Source organism: Mastomys coucha, unplaced genomic scaffold (genome assembly GCF_008632895.1).
Source record: "Mastomys coucha isolate ucsf_1 unplaced genomic scaffold, UCSF_Mcou_1 pScaffold7, whole genome shotgun sequence".
Classification (NCBI taxonomy): Eukaryota; Metazoa; Chordata; class Mammalia; order Rodentia; family Muridae; genus Mastomys; species Mastomys coucha.
In genome coordinates, this window is record NW_022196913.1 from 13,119,152 (window position 1) to 13,135,446 (window position 16,295).

At 38.3% G+C, this 16,295-nt stretch overlaps 1 protein-coding gene across 2 annotated transcripts in view; it reads left to right on the plus strand.

The window, feature by feature from the left end:
• The first annotated feature begins 1,495 nt into the window (after positions 1-1,495).
• Positions 1,496-16,295, plus strand: part of Adarb2 (adenosine deaminase RNA specific B2 (inactive)) — a 532,727-nt gene continuing 517,927 nt past the window's right edge. For both annotated transcript variants that reach the window (XM_031358852.1, XM_031358853.1), the window contains exon 1: positions 1,496-2,069. In XM_031358852.1, the coding sequence (XP_031214712.1) occupies positions 1,970-2,069 (100 nt within the window). In that variant the 5' untranslated portion in view covers positions 1,496-1,969. The remainder of the gene's footprint in view (positions 2,070-16,295) is intronic.

The following is a 16,295-nucleotide window of genomic DNA, read 5'->3' on the forward strand; positions in this document are numbered from 1 at the left end:
TCATCAGTAGCACTAAGCAGTAACGTCACTTGAAGGGAACTGTTGAACCCAAGCCAGAGTAGAAAGGCTGGTGTGGCTGTAGCCATACCTTAGAAATACATCTCAACCAGGAAGTCAAACAGTCTAAAAGAAAAGAAAAAAACCAAGCTCTCCATCTCAAAGGCCTACCTGTAGGGGTCCCTTGAAATTATTCATGGATAAAAGGAATAATCAAGGAGTGATTTTTGTCTGCTAGTCTAGAGTGGCTGAAAGGGATGAATGGCTCCATGGAGGGGAGGTGGTTCATATCCCCATTTCACAGAGGAAGAGACTGAGGCAGTTTAGGTAAATGAGTATAAGTCGAAGCAGTAAAGTTAAGATTTGAAATCAGCTGTCTCTGTATGTCGTCAATCAAAGCTGAGCAAGGGCCTTACCATTCACTAATGCAGCAGTCCATGGACAGCCTAATTACTTCCAATGTTCCCTGGCAGAATTATTTCTTATATAAGAGAAACACTATGAAAATACACAGACCCATAAGGAGCTTGAAACAGAAAAGATGAAAATGAGGAAACCACAGAAACAAAACAGTTTTCAGGTCCTCTTAACTCATCCCACTGAACTTTAGAATGAATGTTTATCAAACCAAACTTATGATGATTAACAATTGATGATTTAAATACAAGATGCCAGAATGGTTGCTAGAAGATATTCTCCTTGTTCTGTCTTATGTCAGAGTCTAGGAATCAATTGTTGAAACCTAGTATATTCCTGAAAATAAAATGGTTTAACATCATTTTAATTTGCAGGACACTTCTTCCTCAACATTACATTCTCTATATAAATGTAACAATTGCTATGGGCTATCTTCCTCCCTCCCTTCCTTCCTCCCTGTCTCTCTCCTTCCCTCCCTCCCTCACCTTCCTTCCTCCTTCCCTCTCTCCCTCCTTTCCCAATCTCCTCTCCCCTCCTCTTCTCTCCCTGGTCTCTCCTGTGATTGTTCTTCCTTCAGTGAACAAAATAGCACGAGGATCCCCTCTCTATAACATTCAGATGAAACCCTAGCATGCGTTTTGATGCATGCTCCTTTTCCTAAAGGAACAGCCTCAGGATATGAAAAGGAGATGGAGGGGGAACTCAGCAGAACAAACATGCAAACAGGCAGAAACACGGTCTCTTAGTAAACAATCCCTAAAGAGCTTGTCTCTTTGGCACTTAGAAATCTCAGTGTATTTCTGAGGTGAAGTCCTGAACAGGGAGAGATCCTTCCCTCTAAGACAAGGAGCATCTTAGTAAGTTAATTAGTTAAAAACTGCTAGGTTTGAGAAATCGGTCCCTGCGTGTTTTAGCATCTCAAGTGGTTGCGGCAAGGAGCCTTGACATCCCAGGTATTCACCGTCCTGTAAACTGCACCGCTGGACTTCTCCCAGTAAAACCAGTTCCCTGTGGTTGTGGCTTCCTCCGAAAACTCTCTCTCTCCTGGGCGGCTCCATCCATCCTAATGGGAGCTGAGTTTGCAAGCTACCAAAGGCGGTGGAGCTGGTGCTGCTGATGTCAGAGCCAGAAGACAGTTGTGATTGGATCTAATTAGACTTTGCAGCAGCAAATAGACGAGCTCCCTGCGTGATTGGCTTTAAAGTGGATGGTGCCAAACAACTCGCAGAGGCGCAAAAGTAGCAGCCCTGCTTCTGGAGCCCAGACAAGAGGAGAGAGCTCCAGGGCTCTCAGGACGCGCGGGAGAATCTTTCTCAGAGCTTTCTGCCTTAGGAAGGGTTCAGCTTTCCAGCGTGCATCCGAGGCTTTCAGCTCATCCGGAACCAAGCAACGGGGCAATTATAGAGAAGGTGCTTGCTGGCGTGCTCAGTCCTAAAAAGTGAGCCTGATACTTGATTTGCAAAACCAGAAATACTCCTGGCTGCGGCCCCAGCAGCAAGACTAAGAAAGGTGAAATTGCTGAAAGACCGGCTCCTCTCTGGGTCTCCTGACCGGCATGGCATCTGTCCTGGGGAGTGGCAGAGGGTCTGGAGGGCTAAGCAGTCAACTCAAATGCAAGTCCAAGAGGAGGAGGAGGAGGAGGTCCAAGAGGAAAGGTAAGAAGCTCGCTCTGCGAGCACTTCGGTGCTGGTGCCGGCTGCAACTCTCCCCTGTCTCTCCCCCTCGTCCTTCCACAGATCTCGGTGGCCGCTTGTAGGTTTAATCTTTTCTTCACTTTAGGATGCTTCTGGGATGTCCACACTGAGTAGGGCACTTGTGAGTTCAAATCTCTTTGTAAATAGCCTGGGGGCTTTCCTCAGGCCAGGAAATTACAGGGAGCCAGCCAGCTGCTCAGCGGAAAATGTTTGGCAGGAGACACTGGGAAGAGAGCTGAGGGCTGAGCTGAAGAGCATCCGTCCTCTGCTGCTTGTATCCTGGGTACCAGAGTCCCTACAGGAGACCCAAGACTGGCACTTAGACACACTTGGAGCCAACGGTATCACAGGGTGCCAAAAGAAACACTCACTTAAGCCAACATACATAAAAAAGGAAAAGAGCTCGCGCCCAGCTCCTCCCATCCAAATTGTCTCAGAGGAAAAAGAGGGCAAAACCCTGGCAATTGCCTTCCCAAATTGATTGGCTTTTTGTTTGTTTGTTTTTTTTTCCTTAGTGAGATACCCAGTGGTCATGTAAACACTGGCATAGACAAAGAGGACAAGGCATGTCCTTGCAGAAATTACTGCTTGTAAAGAAACGAATGCTGTGTCTTATTGGTAGCAAAAAAGAAAGAAAATTAAATCTTGCAAACCAGGAAAGGAGAGGCAACCGGATGGCAGGTTGCAGCTGACAAACTCAGGCGGTGCCTTGTTATTGATAATGCTGGAAAAGGAGTCTCACAGAACTTAGTCAATGTCACCACAAGTACAGGGCTTCCACACAAGGATCTGTGTCAAATTAGCAATTCCTCCTGCGTGATAAGCAGTGCCCTACAAGACATCTTTAGCCTGAATGCACCGAAGGATTAAAAGACGATTCCAAAGCCATCCCTTGTTTCTCAGAGAGGAACTTGCATTGATGCTAGCGCCTTGTGAGTTTGTGGAAGTTCAGTGTTCTTACCGGTATCTGAGAGGTGTTTTGGTTTTCTGTAGTTTTTAAAGAGTTCGTAGTGTTATGCAAAGCAGACACAACTTAGTGAGGTGGATTTTTAAAACTGTGCTCATGCAGGTTATGCTGTGAGACAGGGTAGTTGTACTAACCCTCCTGGAACATCTGTCTATAGATTAGATACGTTAGAGAGCCTAAGTTTCTTCTCGATTGTTTCCTAAGTGTTTGCTAACTGTTCCCGAGTCCCACATGATTCCTAATAGCACACATTAATCTAAACATAAAACTGTGAAGCAAACAGTCCTTGATTATAGTCACGCATCAGGATCCTGAAAGCAAAGCAGACCTAACACCTGTCTTTGAATGTTTCAGGACCTTTGATTTCAAAAGGGGCTGATCTTGTAACTGTACTTGAATTCTTAAACAGCTCAAATGTATATTTGATGCTCACTTTGTTATCTGAAAATATTTTGAAATGGACTTCCTGATTTCTTCTATGCCTATGTGCTATTGACAGAAAATGGCAGGGATATTAAGGAGGCCATGCTTTCAACAGTTTGACAATGAATAACACTTTTAAAGAAGTAAGAAAAAAATTGCCTTCAGGTGTTTGTTTGTGTCTCCTAATTTTTTTTTTAACAGTCTGCTTAGCAATTTAGAACCAAGCAAATGAAGCAATATTTATAATAACACAATTTATAGAAATGTAAGCTAAAGGAAATTCTTGTCTTTCTTCATTTTCTTTACCATGAAGTGTCAGGCATACTACTTTAAATATTTATTCTAGAAGGGAATAAAAAGAAACTCAAGACAGTCTTCATTTACTATAAACTGAACCGTGGCAGCCCAAAGCAAAATTTTTACAGCAAGTATTTGTAGCCTTAGAAATTTTGACTATAGGAAAGCTCCAAATTTTCAAAACAAAGGCAATAGGCAAGCATATACCAGTCTCTATTGTGTAGAATTGTATTTAAGTGGCCTTTTCTGTGGCACCTGCCAACAGCTATTATGGTAGGACAGTAAAATGAAACTGTTAAATATCCACTTTTACTGGCAAAGTTAACAATGTAGATATACATAATCAAAAAAATAAAAGCTAGCATACCCAGCTACAGGAAAATAGTAATTGTTTTTTACATCTCCCAGAAAAAGATAAGCTTGCATGTAATATCTTGTATGACAAATGCACGTTTCTTCTACCCCATGAAGAGCAATAATGTCTTTCATTTTTATCTTAATGCTCATAAATCTTCACCAAGATGGAATGGCATAGCATCAGGTTTTAAGCCTAACCAACATGAAAGACCACACATGCATGGGAGACAGTTAAGGTATTCTAGGGAGGTCATTAAGTAGCAAGTGAAGATGATGACTATAAAACCATTCTCACAAGTTAGTAAATATGTTATTAATGTATTAAATGAGTTAATAAGTATAACCAAAATAAGCATGTGTATGCTTGGATGTTTCCTGTCCATCTGCCAGCCAAGCTTCATTTTTAAGAGTGAACCATAGCATCAGTTGGTCAGTGTGCTCAAGGACCTTTATTTTCTACGTGTAGGATTGAAAGGCGTCTTGAGTATGGCTTTTTGAGATCCAACAGTCTGTGCTCTAAACTGAAACACTCTAGCTACAGGCTAACTGTGGTAATGATAGGGTGTGATTATTGGTAAACACAATCCATCATCTTAGAAATGGGGTGGTTTCTGTCACAGGTAAGGTTTCTGTCACTGTACCACACAGGAAGTAATGTGTATCTTTAAAGATCTAAAAACAAAAAAAAACTCAAAAAACAGAAAAACTTAGTCACAGAACATGCCTCCCAGGGTCACCTAGCCGAAGCTCACATTTCTCTGCAAGAAAAACTTTAAAGACGATTCTTGTCTTCTTTTGTTGAGGCCTCATATCATTCATCTTTGCATGGTCTCCGTAGGGGGTGTTTTCAGTTAGGATTGTCTTTAGAAATCATTTCTAAGTGGTTTACACTGCCTGGACAAATGGGAAGGGTAAGGTTCTTACTTTTATGGGGGGCACACACAAACAAAAGTATACTGAGAAGGACAGTCAGCACAGCTGATGTTTATGTGTCAGACTAGGGCCTGAACCCATTTGATGTATAGAATAGAGTTGTTTTTCCTCCTTTAATATCAGTTAGAGACTTTAGCAAAACAATGGTTAATGAAGATCACTCCCTGGCATCACTAACCACTGGAATATCACCTTCAGTAGGACATGGAGAGTGCACAAAGATTGCAATTATTTCATAATTCTTGGTGGAGTGATTATAAATAATTTCATCTATCCAGTGCTTTGTAGGAAATAATGCTGCTGGCATTAGAAAATTACAATGTGTAAATACTGCAAAAGCACTCATTTAAACCTCAAAAAAATAAAGCTTAAGATTCAAGGCTTTTTGTTAATTGTTATTAGTGGCAGACCATTCCAGGAAGTCTAAGAAGGGAACCTCCTAAAAGCAGTGTAGTTCATAAAAATAAATCAGTTAAAATTTAATCCCAACCATAGACTGTCAGAATAATATTTTTGAATAATCTTATAAATACACCTTGGCATTCTTATGTATTGAAATGGCACACATTTTTTTGTGTTGTTCATCTGTTTTTCCTTTTGTTGTTGTTGTTGTTGTTAGTGTATTTCCCCCAAAGAAGCTACTCACTGGCCTGAAATTAATTTTTCAAATAGAATATTAAAAGATGCAACCCATTATTACATACAAATGTGTAAAATGACTGAAGTGTCTTAGAATTTAAAACAAAAATCTCACTTTTAACACAGACTTATTGATACCCATTCAAGGTAAACTGAAGGACACAGTTTATGGTGAGAAGTATCCATCGCCCATCAACTAGGAAAGGACTTTAGGGAAGTATCTAAGTGGTATGCCAACACTGATTTGACTGAGTTGAGCACTGGCAGACAATGTCTCATTCTCTGTAGCACCTAACAGCAGCTAAAAAGTTGTCTTGAAATTGAACTATTGTTCCAGGGTGCTCGGGTGTCCAGATCTTTAGGGAGACTGGGTGTGATTTTTGGAAGCAACCCCACAAGGCAGATCTACAAAAGTAAATTGAGAATCTCAGCAAGGTGGTATGGAGTAGAGCAGCCCGAGAACGCTGTGAGATGCAAATAAAAAGTTGGCAAAGGGGACACAGTAAGTGGAGCAGATGGATGGCAGACGCCAGCTTGTTGTGAAATGAAATTCCATGAAAAATTAATGAAATAGAAAGATTGTGCACTGGATGAGGGTGCAGCGGCCGTGTTGCTCTCCATTCCTGGCGATGCTTTAGTAATCCGTGTGGCTGTCATCTAAACGGAGAAAAGACAGCTCGTCTACACCACTGGCTCTTATCTCGCTCGCTGACAGCTCAAGAGGAAAGAGTGGATTCCGGGATAAAAATCAAATTGATTAAACCAACCGTTAGGAAGGATCTAATTGCATGAGGGGTTTTTCTCCTTTTCTCTCTCTCTCTTTTTAAAATTTATATCAGTGCTTCTGGTTTCTAGTGACCCATGTAATAACAGTAATTTGAAATTGCGTCAAGGGCGTTAGATATGATGAGTGAACTTGAATTTAGAATAAAAGTATAAGATTTGTGTATTCTTATCTAAATAGTGGCAATCGGGTTATTGACAAAAAGCTAACTCAGAGGAGTATTATGTAAAGAAATGCAGAGTGAGAGACTATAATTTTTGAGACATAGAAAGGTAACGTTAAGAAAGCATATGAAACCTATATGTGCATATGTATATGTTACTGTGGGGGTAGTGTATGTGTATTGCTTCATGTATGTGTGTAACTAAACAGGAAAGACTAGAAACATTGGATCAATTTTATATCCTTCTGTATCTTTTTCTAGTAATCCTAGAAAATTTAAGTCAGAATTTTTATAACAAAAAACTGTTTAGAAAGATCCTAAGAATGAAAAAATTATTACTCGACTCTTTGTAATTTATAAATTTTATTTCTAAACAGATGTTGCTGTGACCAATCTGGGTGTTAATGACTTGCAAACAAGATTTGTGAAAGGGCAGATTTTCTTATCACAAGCAAGATATTAAAAGCATTTAATCAGTTTGAAAAAAATTAAATCACATTTCAAGTGAGCCAAGAAAATCATGAATGTCCTTTGCAAACTAGTTCAACTACTGAATGTTAACACTTTCCCTGTGGTTTTCTCTGAGCACAAAATAATTTGGGGAAAAAGAAAGCCTGAGAAAATCAAGGCGAACCAGCAGTGCACACTGGCGGAGGCTATGACAATTCCGACTCTTGCTGCTTGGAGTTTGTAGATAACATGAATCTAAATTAACCCCTATTTTTTCAATTAAATGATTTCCTTTGCTCAGAAGAATATAGGCTGTAAATTCTTGATTGTTTAAATATAATCATTTATTTATAGCTGTTAATATATTATAGTTCACTCAATATGCCAATATCAAATAGAGTGACATGGCTTTCAAAATGTGAAGAAATTGGGGCCAGGGAGTAGGAGGTTCCTTTTAAATTTTGAATACACTTAAGCCTGAAAGGGCTCTTGGGAGACCTTAGAAAGGGCCAATGAAAAGGTGCCTTCAGGATTTACCAACTCGCAGACAGATCTGTGTTTCTACTATGTTTCTTGCCAGCCTGGAACCAAGACATCCCTGTTTAGCGATTAAGGTTCAGGTTCTCCTTTCTGTTTTTATTTTAGTTAGAAGGAAAGAAGGTTGAGAGCTGTTGTGTCTAGCTGCTTGGATGACTTCAAGTAAAGTGGGAAGTACAGCTCTAAGCTCTAAATCTGCATCTGAAAATGTGTGAGTGGATCCATTTTCCCAGGAACCACATCCAAGAATCAGCTACCTATGAGCTGGTTTGTACGTCTTTTAAAGGACGTTTTAATTTCTCAGACATGAATGTGGCCACATGCAGAATAGAAGACTTCTTTTCTGGAGAACCGTGTATCTTATAATAAAGAGTTAATGGAATCCCCTGGGCCCTCTCTGTACGCAGGGCACTTGATTACCTTTTATTTTAGTTATAGATATTGAACATAAAAGGCAGAAGCATAATTCAATTTTATTCTTTTATTGACTTTGGATAAATTCCACTTGTATCTGGCTTCTTGATAGAAAGTAGCTAGTAATTTCCTCCTCTGTGTTATGAAATACAAATATGTTAGAATTTATCATCACCTGTGTTAAATTATAAAATGTCAAATAGTTAATGTTGCTTTAATTTTTCAAAATAACAAACAGGTTATATTTTTTTATGTTTATATGAAGGACATAAAAATAATATTATACCTGAGAAAGGAAGCATGTCTGACATTGGAAGCATTTCTATAAACAAAGAAAAGTAGTATTTGTCTTTAAAATTGAAAGAAAATACAACATAAGCCCAGGCAACATTATGCTTAAATGTCTTAAAGATGAGAATTGAAAGCTTTTCTTAAACTCTGTATACTTTTCAATCCTGGGACTGGGGGTGGATTTGCCAATCTGCTTCTAATGTAAAGGACAACTAGAACAGTCATGTTTGCTTAACTGCTAATCATTCCAATGTGAGTACTCAACCTAAAACCTCCCCATGCCTTGTAAAAATCAAACGTTCCTGCATCGAGACAGGAAGATCTGTAACATGGGTCCCAGGAAGCACTGGTGCAGGAGTGATTTTTCAGTGTGAGTACCTGCTTCTTACACTGAAACTCCAACTACAGTCATGCCACTGGATATCTTACATTGGTTCAACAAAAAAGTCTCATCACAGACCCAGCGTCTTTTTTCCTGTGGCTGTTGTAATCACCATTCAAATGATAATAAATAAAATAAAACTACTCATAATATACTCCTAAACTCTTTTCTGAAGTCTTGAGTAGGTGGAGTGAATGTAATGTTGAAATGATAATCTTAACACTTTGTGATAAATTCCTGTGCAATGCTTTTAAATACCTTACCCAGGATGTGCCTTGGATAATTTTATAGATTTAATAAATCTTGGCTGCTCCGTTTATTGGATGTGAAATCTCTGGTTCTTGTTTCCTACTGCCTCATCATTTTATAATGTTTTACATGATTTCAAAAATATGTCTTCACAAATGTGGGGATTCATTTCTCTATCATCCTAGCCTATCTTCCACGGAAGATGATAATCCCGGTCAAATTTCTTCTTAGGGTTAGGCTGAAACAAAGGTGGAAAGGCTAATGTTTCCAAAAGCCATTATCAGCTAGAGCAAAGCACATGCTTTGGATTTCTATAATTGCTTGAAAAAAATCAACTGTATTGCTCAAAACAAATTGCAAATGTATTTGGGGATAAATGCAATATTTCTTAAAAGTTTAATTGCATTCTTCTGAATGCAATTTAATAAACATGACAGAAATGTCAGCAAAATAGATTTTGACCTCCTTCAAACCCCAAGTCTAGCTGGGCTCACTCATCCCTGTCTGTAACAGATGCTGAGCTCACATTGGGCTTGCGGTTGTGAAAATAGCTGTGGCCTTAAAGGAGAAGCCCACCCTCCCGATATCAGGCTGAGCTGTAGGCTAAGAACCAAAATGTAAAGTCTCTAAAATACACACACACACCTACTTCTTAAAGTTCATACAAATTAGAGGAATGAGCAAATAAATTACTAAAAATCAGTGCCTTTTCCTAATCCTTAGGTAGACAGAAGCACCAAAATACATATTTGTGCTTCACAAATAATAAAAAAAAAAATTACAATAGTTAGAACCTGAACGAAAACCAGTCATCTAGGTTCAACTATAATACTAGCAGAAATACCATCCTTAAAAGTAGCTCTGATTTGTGTCAATATATTACTTCGATGTGAATACACCACTCCATTCTAGAGTGAGCAAATGGGTACATATTGAAATTGAGAGATACATTTTTATGACTAAGCAAATAGGTAGAAAATTCCTTTATTATTAAGGTGAGCAAATAAGTGTACCTGCATATTATTTATGTAATCAGCAGAGTTTTAAATCCACTTCTTCATTTTGTGAAAACTGAATCATGACATGGCTTTTGTGTGTAGCTAATGAATAGAATTCAAGTCATTAAATTGTGTGCTTGTGTGCTTTGTGTAGACTGCTAATATATTCATGTGGGATAGAGAAATGCCAGGCTCAAGATTTAAAATGCAATAAGTATTTATTGAAATCTTGAATATTAAAATGTGAAAAGATTCATCTACTTCTGAAACATCAGCCATCTATTATGGAATTCTGAAAGAAATCATATGGCAAAATAAAATCCTGGCCACATGTGAGGGTATAAACACTTTGAGAGGCAGTGGAGAAAAGAAGCTGCTTTGTGGTTGTACTTCATAATTCTGAGGAAAATATTAATTGCTTAAGTGCAAAAGTTCCAGGGAATCAACAATTGAAATTGCCCCTTGTGCATACTTTGCGTGAAGTAAAGCAAATCTTTTTGTCTTTGCCATTAATAAAACGTAATCCATCTTCCAACATCATAAAAAGAAATGACACACTTGTACAAAAGGGTTTTAATGGAGGACAAAGGACACACAGATGAAGGACAGGTGGAAAGGATCATTTAGAAGCTTCTTTTTCCTAAGCTTGTTCAAAGTTCACCTCGCTTGCTTTTTAATTTGTGTAGCTTTTAATGAACAAAGATACACGATTTTAAAATATGAGCAACCAATTCAATTCCGTTGCTTGCAGAACTGCCAAATTTTGCTTTAAACAATTACAAACTTGTTGTAAGAAATGTATTTGGTACATTTTTATTAATCTACATATTTATTAAAGTATAAATATATCTCCATTTCCTGGTATGGGCTAGTGTAAATATTACCAAGGTCCATAATGTTTTTCTGTAAGTTTATATTACATGTCAAGATACAAATATAACTGTGTCAAATGAAAGCAGGGAGTGAGAATAACCCTTTATGACCCCACACAATGTTACATTTTATGATACCTATAACAAGAATATGCTCAACATACATTTAAATTTTCTTTATATATAACAGTCCCATGTATAATGAGCATACACAATGAGTTTAAAAAATCAAAACCCACCAAGGAGAATGCGTCACTTGCATTTCCTTCTTTATTTTGAATAAAACTTCCTTACAAAACTAAACTATCAAAATATAACATTGCCACTCTTTCTATGATGGCAAAACATAAAAGATACTCATTCACTAGGATGAGCTGCAGAATTGGCTCAGAGGTTAAGATCATTGCCTGCTCTTTCAGAGAACCTGGGTTCAATTCCCAGCATCCACGTGGCCCCTCACAGCCATTTATTTGTGACTAGAGTCTGAAGGGATTCAACAATGTTTTCTGGCTCCTAAGGGCACTCGTACACATGTTACACAGACATGCATGTAGCCAAAATAATCATACACATAATTATTTTTAAATTTAAAAGCTACTGGAAAAATATTATGTCAGTTTTGAACTACATGGGAGGGGTTCAAAGGAGGGACTGGAGATGTTGGGATATGTTGCAATTCTGTTTAATTGAAACATATTTCAAAAAGAACTTGTAAGAGAAATAATAAGAAAATAGAACATTTTCTACCAAGATTATGTACAGATCATGTGAGTTATAAGAGCTTATGGGACAGAGAAATCAGTGAGGATTTGCAGGATGACTTCCATCAGACACTTTGGAGGCAGTGAATTGAGGAAATAATACACTATTCAGATCTCCAGTGTGTGAAGGTGGAGAGAGGGTCTTGCTACCATCTTCTTTATCATCCCTCAAGAATGGGTGTCCTGAAGTGCTCCTTTGTATTCTCTGGACTTAACAAAGTGATGTTATTGTGTATTACTAATAAATACTTGTAAAATTAACTCATGTTTAGATTGCACATTTATAGATGGTTCTGTCTCCTTTATATGAGAATGGGGTTACATAACTCTGGAATTTGTCCATCCAACAAACATTTGTTAGACCCTTTTATTTGTCAGTCACATGGTAAATAGTAGAGATTAAACAATATAAGCTCTGAAAACTTCTAAAAACAGCCAGAAATCGAATCCCAGTGTGTCCCACCTTCTCTGTCATTTATGTGGAAGAGATATTTTATAAAACTACCCTCTCTGAAAACGTGGGAGGCACACTTCTATTGTTTTCTGAATTAGTCCCCAGATGATTGGCATGCTCATTGCTCATCAGTATTCTCATGTAATAAATGAAGTGAAACCATTAGACCCACCAAAGCTACAGTGCCTAAGTCTTTCTCCAGGAGCCAGTCTTCTTAGACAGTGCCCTTGCTGCCACACTGAAGCTCCCCGCCCTGCTTCCTTCACCCTGCTTCCAGCCTTAGCCCTTGTCATCTCTGTAAGGAGGTAGTCCTCACTCCTAGATACACAGCTACACTTTGCCTCCTATGCAGTGACTAGTGACTCAGCTTTCTTCTTCAGAATGGTCCCCGGTAGTGGCCCCAGTGCTAACACATCCTCCTTGCAGAAGGTGAACTCGTGTACCAGCAACTGCATAACACAAAATCCTAGCACCAAACCAAAGAGAATAACTTAAATTACACTCTCTTGCTTGTAGTATGGACTGGCAATCTTTGTAACCAAGAACAGGATAGCGCTGCCTTGAGGTAATATAAAGTTGAATGCAAACCTATCTGTCTACTGCATCCATATAATCAACAAACGTGTTGGTTTTTCCTCCCACTTCCACTCAATATATCTATATATCAATATGTCAATAATTAAAATGCAATATAATATACTATATTGTGAAAAAAGATGACAGTCACAGATTCTATCCTATTTCTAACTAAATAGATTATTTCTTGTTCTCTTTTTTTATATACCTGACATTTACCTATCAATCTACAACCTATCTTCTCTTTATATAATAAGCAGGAGACACATATAGAACCCACACACAAAACTTAGTATGAGATGACAAAACTCTTTAGTAGGTCTTTAGCTACAAGCAATATCTGTAGTGGATATGTCTGGGTACTAATTTATAATTGTACTGAGATTTTTTTCAAATTTTGAGCATTATAGAAGTTAAAATTATAATGATGGAATTTTGGGGGGTATTTTCAAGATAGGGTTTCTCTGTGTAGCCCTGACTGTCCTGGAACTCACTCTGTAGACCAGGCTGGCCTCAAACTCAGAAATCCACCTGCCTCTGCCTCCCAAGTGCTGGGATTAAAGATGTGCACCACCACCACAGGGCTTATAGTGATGGAATTGAAATCAAACAATGTATTAAGTGCTTTGGTTATTTGTATACATTTCTTCCAATAAATAATATATTGTTCACAATTTTGGTATTAGCACCAGTGCCTATTCATGATAGATGCACTTCATATTAATTCTGATGTGACTCAAGAAATGGCCCTTGTTCTTCTCACACTTGGATGTTGGGTCTACTGTCCATGTTCTGGCTGGGTTGCCCCTTCAGCAATCCAAAGATGACTTGACTCCTGTCTCTCTACCTTAAAGGGTGCTCCCTCATATCAGAGTTCTCAACACCAGTGTGAAATACAACTGAGATGGAGAACACACAAATTTCATACAGGAATGCCCTGAGATATCTTCCAGGCTGAGAGCACTTTTCTTTCATCTATGCATTTCTTCTGATGTTGTCCTACCCTCTTTGAGCTGTCCTGGCTTTATCTTTCCTGGATCCATAGAACCCACTGAAATGTTTTCTGTATGAATCTAAACCAGTCATTTGTGATTTGTCCTAACATAATTTTGCAAGACAGAAAAATGTCCTAGTCTGGACTTACTACAAAAACAGAACTATGACTCTTAATAACAGTAAACACAATGAACAGCTGCTGGGAAGATGGCTTCGAATTTAAAAGTATTTGCTAATCTTCTAGAGGACCTGACTTTAGTTCTCAAGACCCACATTAGGTGGCTTACAACTTCTGTGACTCTAGTTATGGAAAATCAAAGGCCCACTTCTGGCTTCCTTGGGCACCTGTACATATGTGAAATAGTCTCTATATCATATATAGATATGATATATAGAGAGAGTCAGATATATATATATACATATATATATATGTATATATACATGTGTATCTGTCGGTCTGTGTCTTTCTGTCTCTCCCTCCCTCCCTTGACCCCTCTCTCGTAGAGACAAAAAGTTCATACAATTCAAAATATTAAACTAGCCTTAGAGATCAACGCATACAAAAGATCCTGCATTGTAAAATGTTAAGACATTTTTTTTACTATTTATCTGGAGTTTCATTGCATTGGCTGATAAAATCAGCAAGATGCTTTTTGGTTCTTAAGCAGCCTATAGCTTCTTCTAACATTGTCTTGAGTTTAAGGTCTCTCACTTAATCCTCCCTATGAGGCTATAAGGTAGTGATGTGAGCTATCTTAATTTTGCAGAGAAAGACAATATGCAGAAATGAAGAATACATGTGCTTTAGGCCACACTTTCAGGAAATGGCTACTTCAGGCATCATGACTATCCTCAGTCTCATTAATGATGCTCTGATTTACCAAGAAATCTGCTGTCCCTTTCCTGTGTTAAGTACCGTTCTCTCCACAGAGGACTCAAAGAGGTATTCCCTATGTTTTATTAATTTTTATGAGTGTCTGCCTCTATATATGTGTGTATGTATACCTCATGCATGCAGGTGCTTTATGGAGACCAGAAGACAGTATTAGGTCCCCTAGAATAAGAGTTGTAGCTGGTTGTGAGCTTCCAAATATAGTTACTGGAACCTAGGTCCTTTGCAAAAGGAGCAAGTCTATTAATCATTGAGCAATTTCTATAGCCCCTGTTCCCTACTTTTAACATGGAATGTCCCTCATCAATTCTTTCTTTATTCCACAGGACCCTAAGCTTTTCAAAGACCCTAGCAGAAACAAGTAACACAATGAGACCAAGAAAAGTAGAAAAGATGTTGTAGTAAATCTCCAACCCCAGTAAGACCATTTAAAAACACACAACTCAGTTATAATATTTATGAACTGTACTCCTCGATTGGGCAGATTTATCACTATGTTATTCTATTCACCAGCTATGAGATCTCTTGTTACTTGAGGCTTCTCCAGGCCATGTCATTCTGTTCTATCTTTCCCCTACTTCCTCTCCCTCTTTCTTCTTCTTCTCCTCTTCCCTATTCTTCCCCTACTCTCTAAAACCTCCAGCCCTACCTTTCCCTTCTATTGCCCAGTCATAGGCTCTAGCCTTTATTTGACCAGTTAAAATAGGGAGAAGGTTCACATGAAATCACCTAAGTATGTGATCATGCTACGTGAGGGGGTGCCTCATCAGGGCAGCCCCTTTTGAGGAAGCAGAATTAATATCATAATATAAACAGTACCAGGGCAAAAGACACATCAAAACCTGCTGCTACTATTACATGACACTTGCAGGTCATCTTGGTGCTGTTCATAGGAGGATGCTTAGTGTTTGCATGCTGAGCGTCTTGGGTACACTATATCCTAAGAATTTCATATACTTAACATTTGAGGATGAAGTGAGCTGGCAGAAGATATGCTGTTTCGAAGTGAAAAGAGACTTTCATCTGGTAGAAAGTGTATCATTCCACATAAAAGACCAGATGACAGCTTTTGCAATTATAAAAATTGACCTGTCAAGAACTGTTCACCTTATGGTGATCTGTCATCTATATATAAACATGACTACAGCCATAGAGATCATAACAAAAACTACATGATTCCAATTGGGATATATTATATCTGTATGTATATGTATATATAATATATGCATATATACATATATAGAGAAGGGAGGAGAGAGAGAGACAGAGACAGAGACAGAGAAAGAGAAAGTCTTAAAAGATGCTATCTACTGTAAGAGCTAGAAATTTTCCCCTTCTATATGACTTCTTTGCCTATTAAGTATAGTAGGATTTGACATATAATACTGTGGTATATATATTGAACAATTCAACTCTTCAAACATGCTGCTTCTAAGTCCTGTTACATACTGAATATGACATGATAGAATGCCTCAGTATATATTTGGGGAGTACATTGTCATTGCTATTCTTGGTTGTCAACTTGACTACATCTGGAGTTAACTAAACCCCAAGTATCTGGGTACAACTGGGAGGGAGTTTTCTTAATTAAATAACATGAAGTAGAAGACCCACCTTTTGTCTGTTATCTTTTGATGTGAAACGATCTATTTTTAATGTGTGCTACACTTATGGTGGCAGCTGATAAAAAGGACATAGAAGGTGGAAGTTCTTGCACTTTGCCTGCTAGCCTCCCTAGAACTGGCAAGTTCA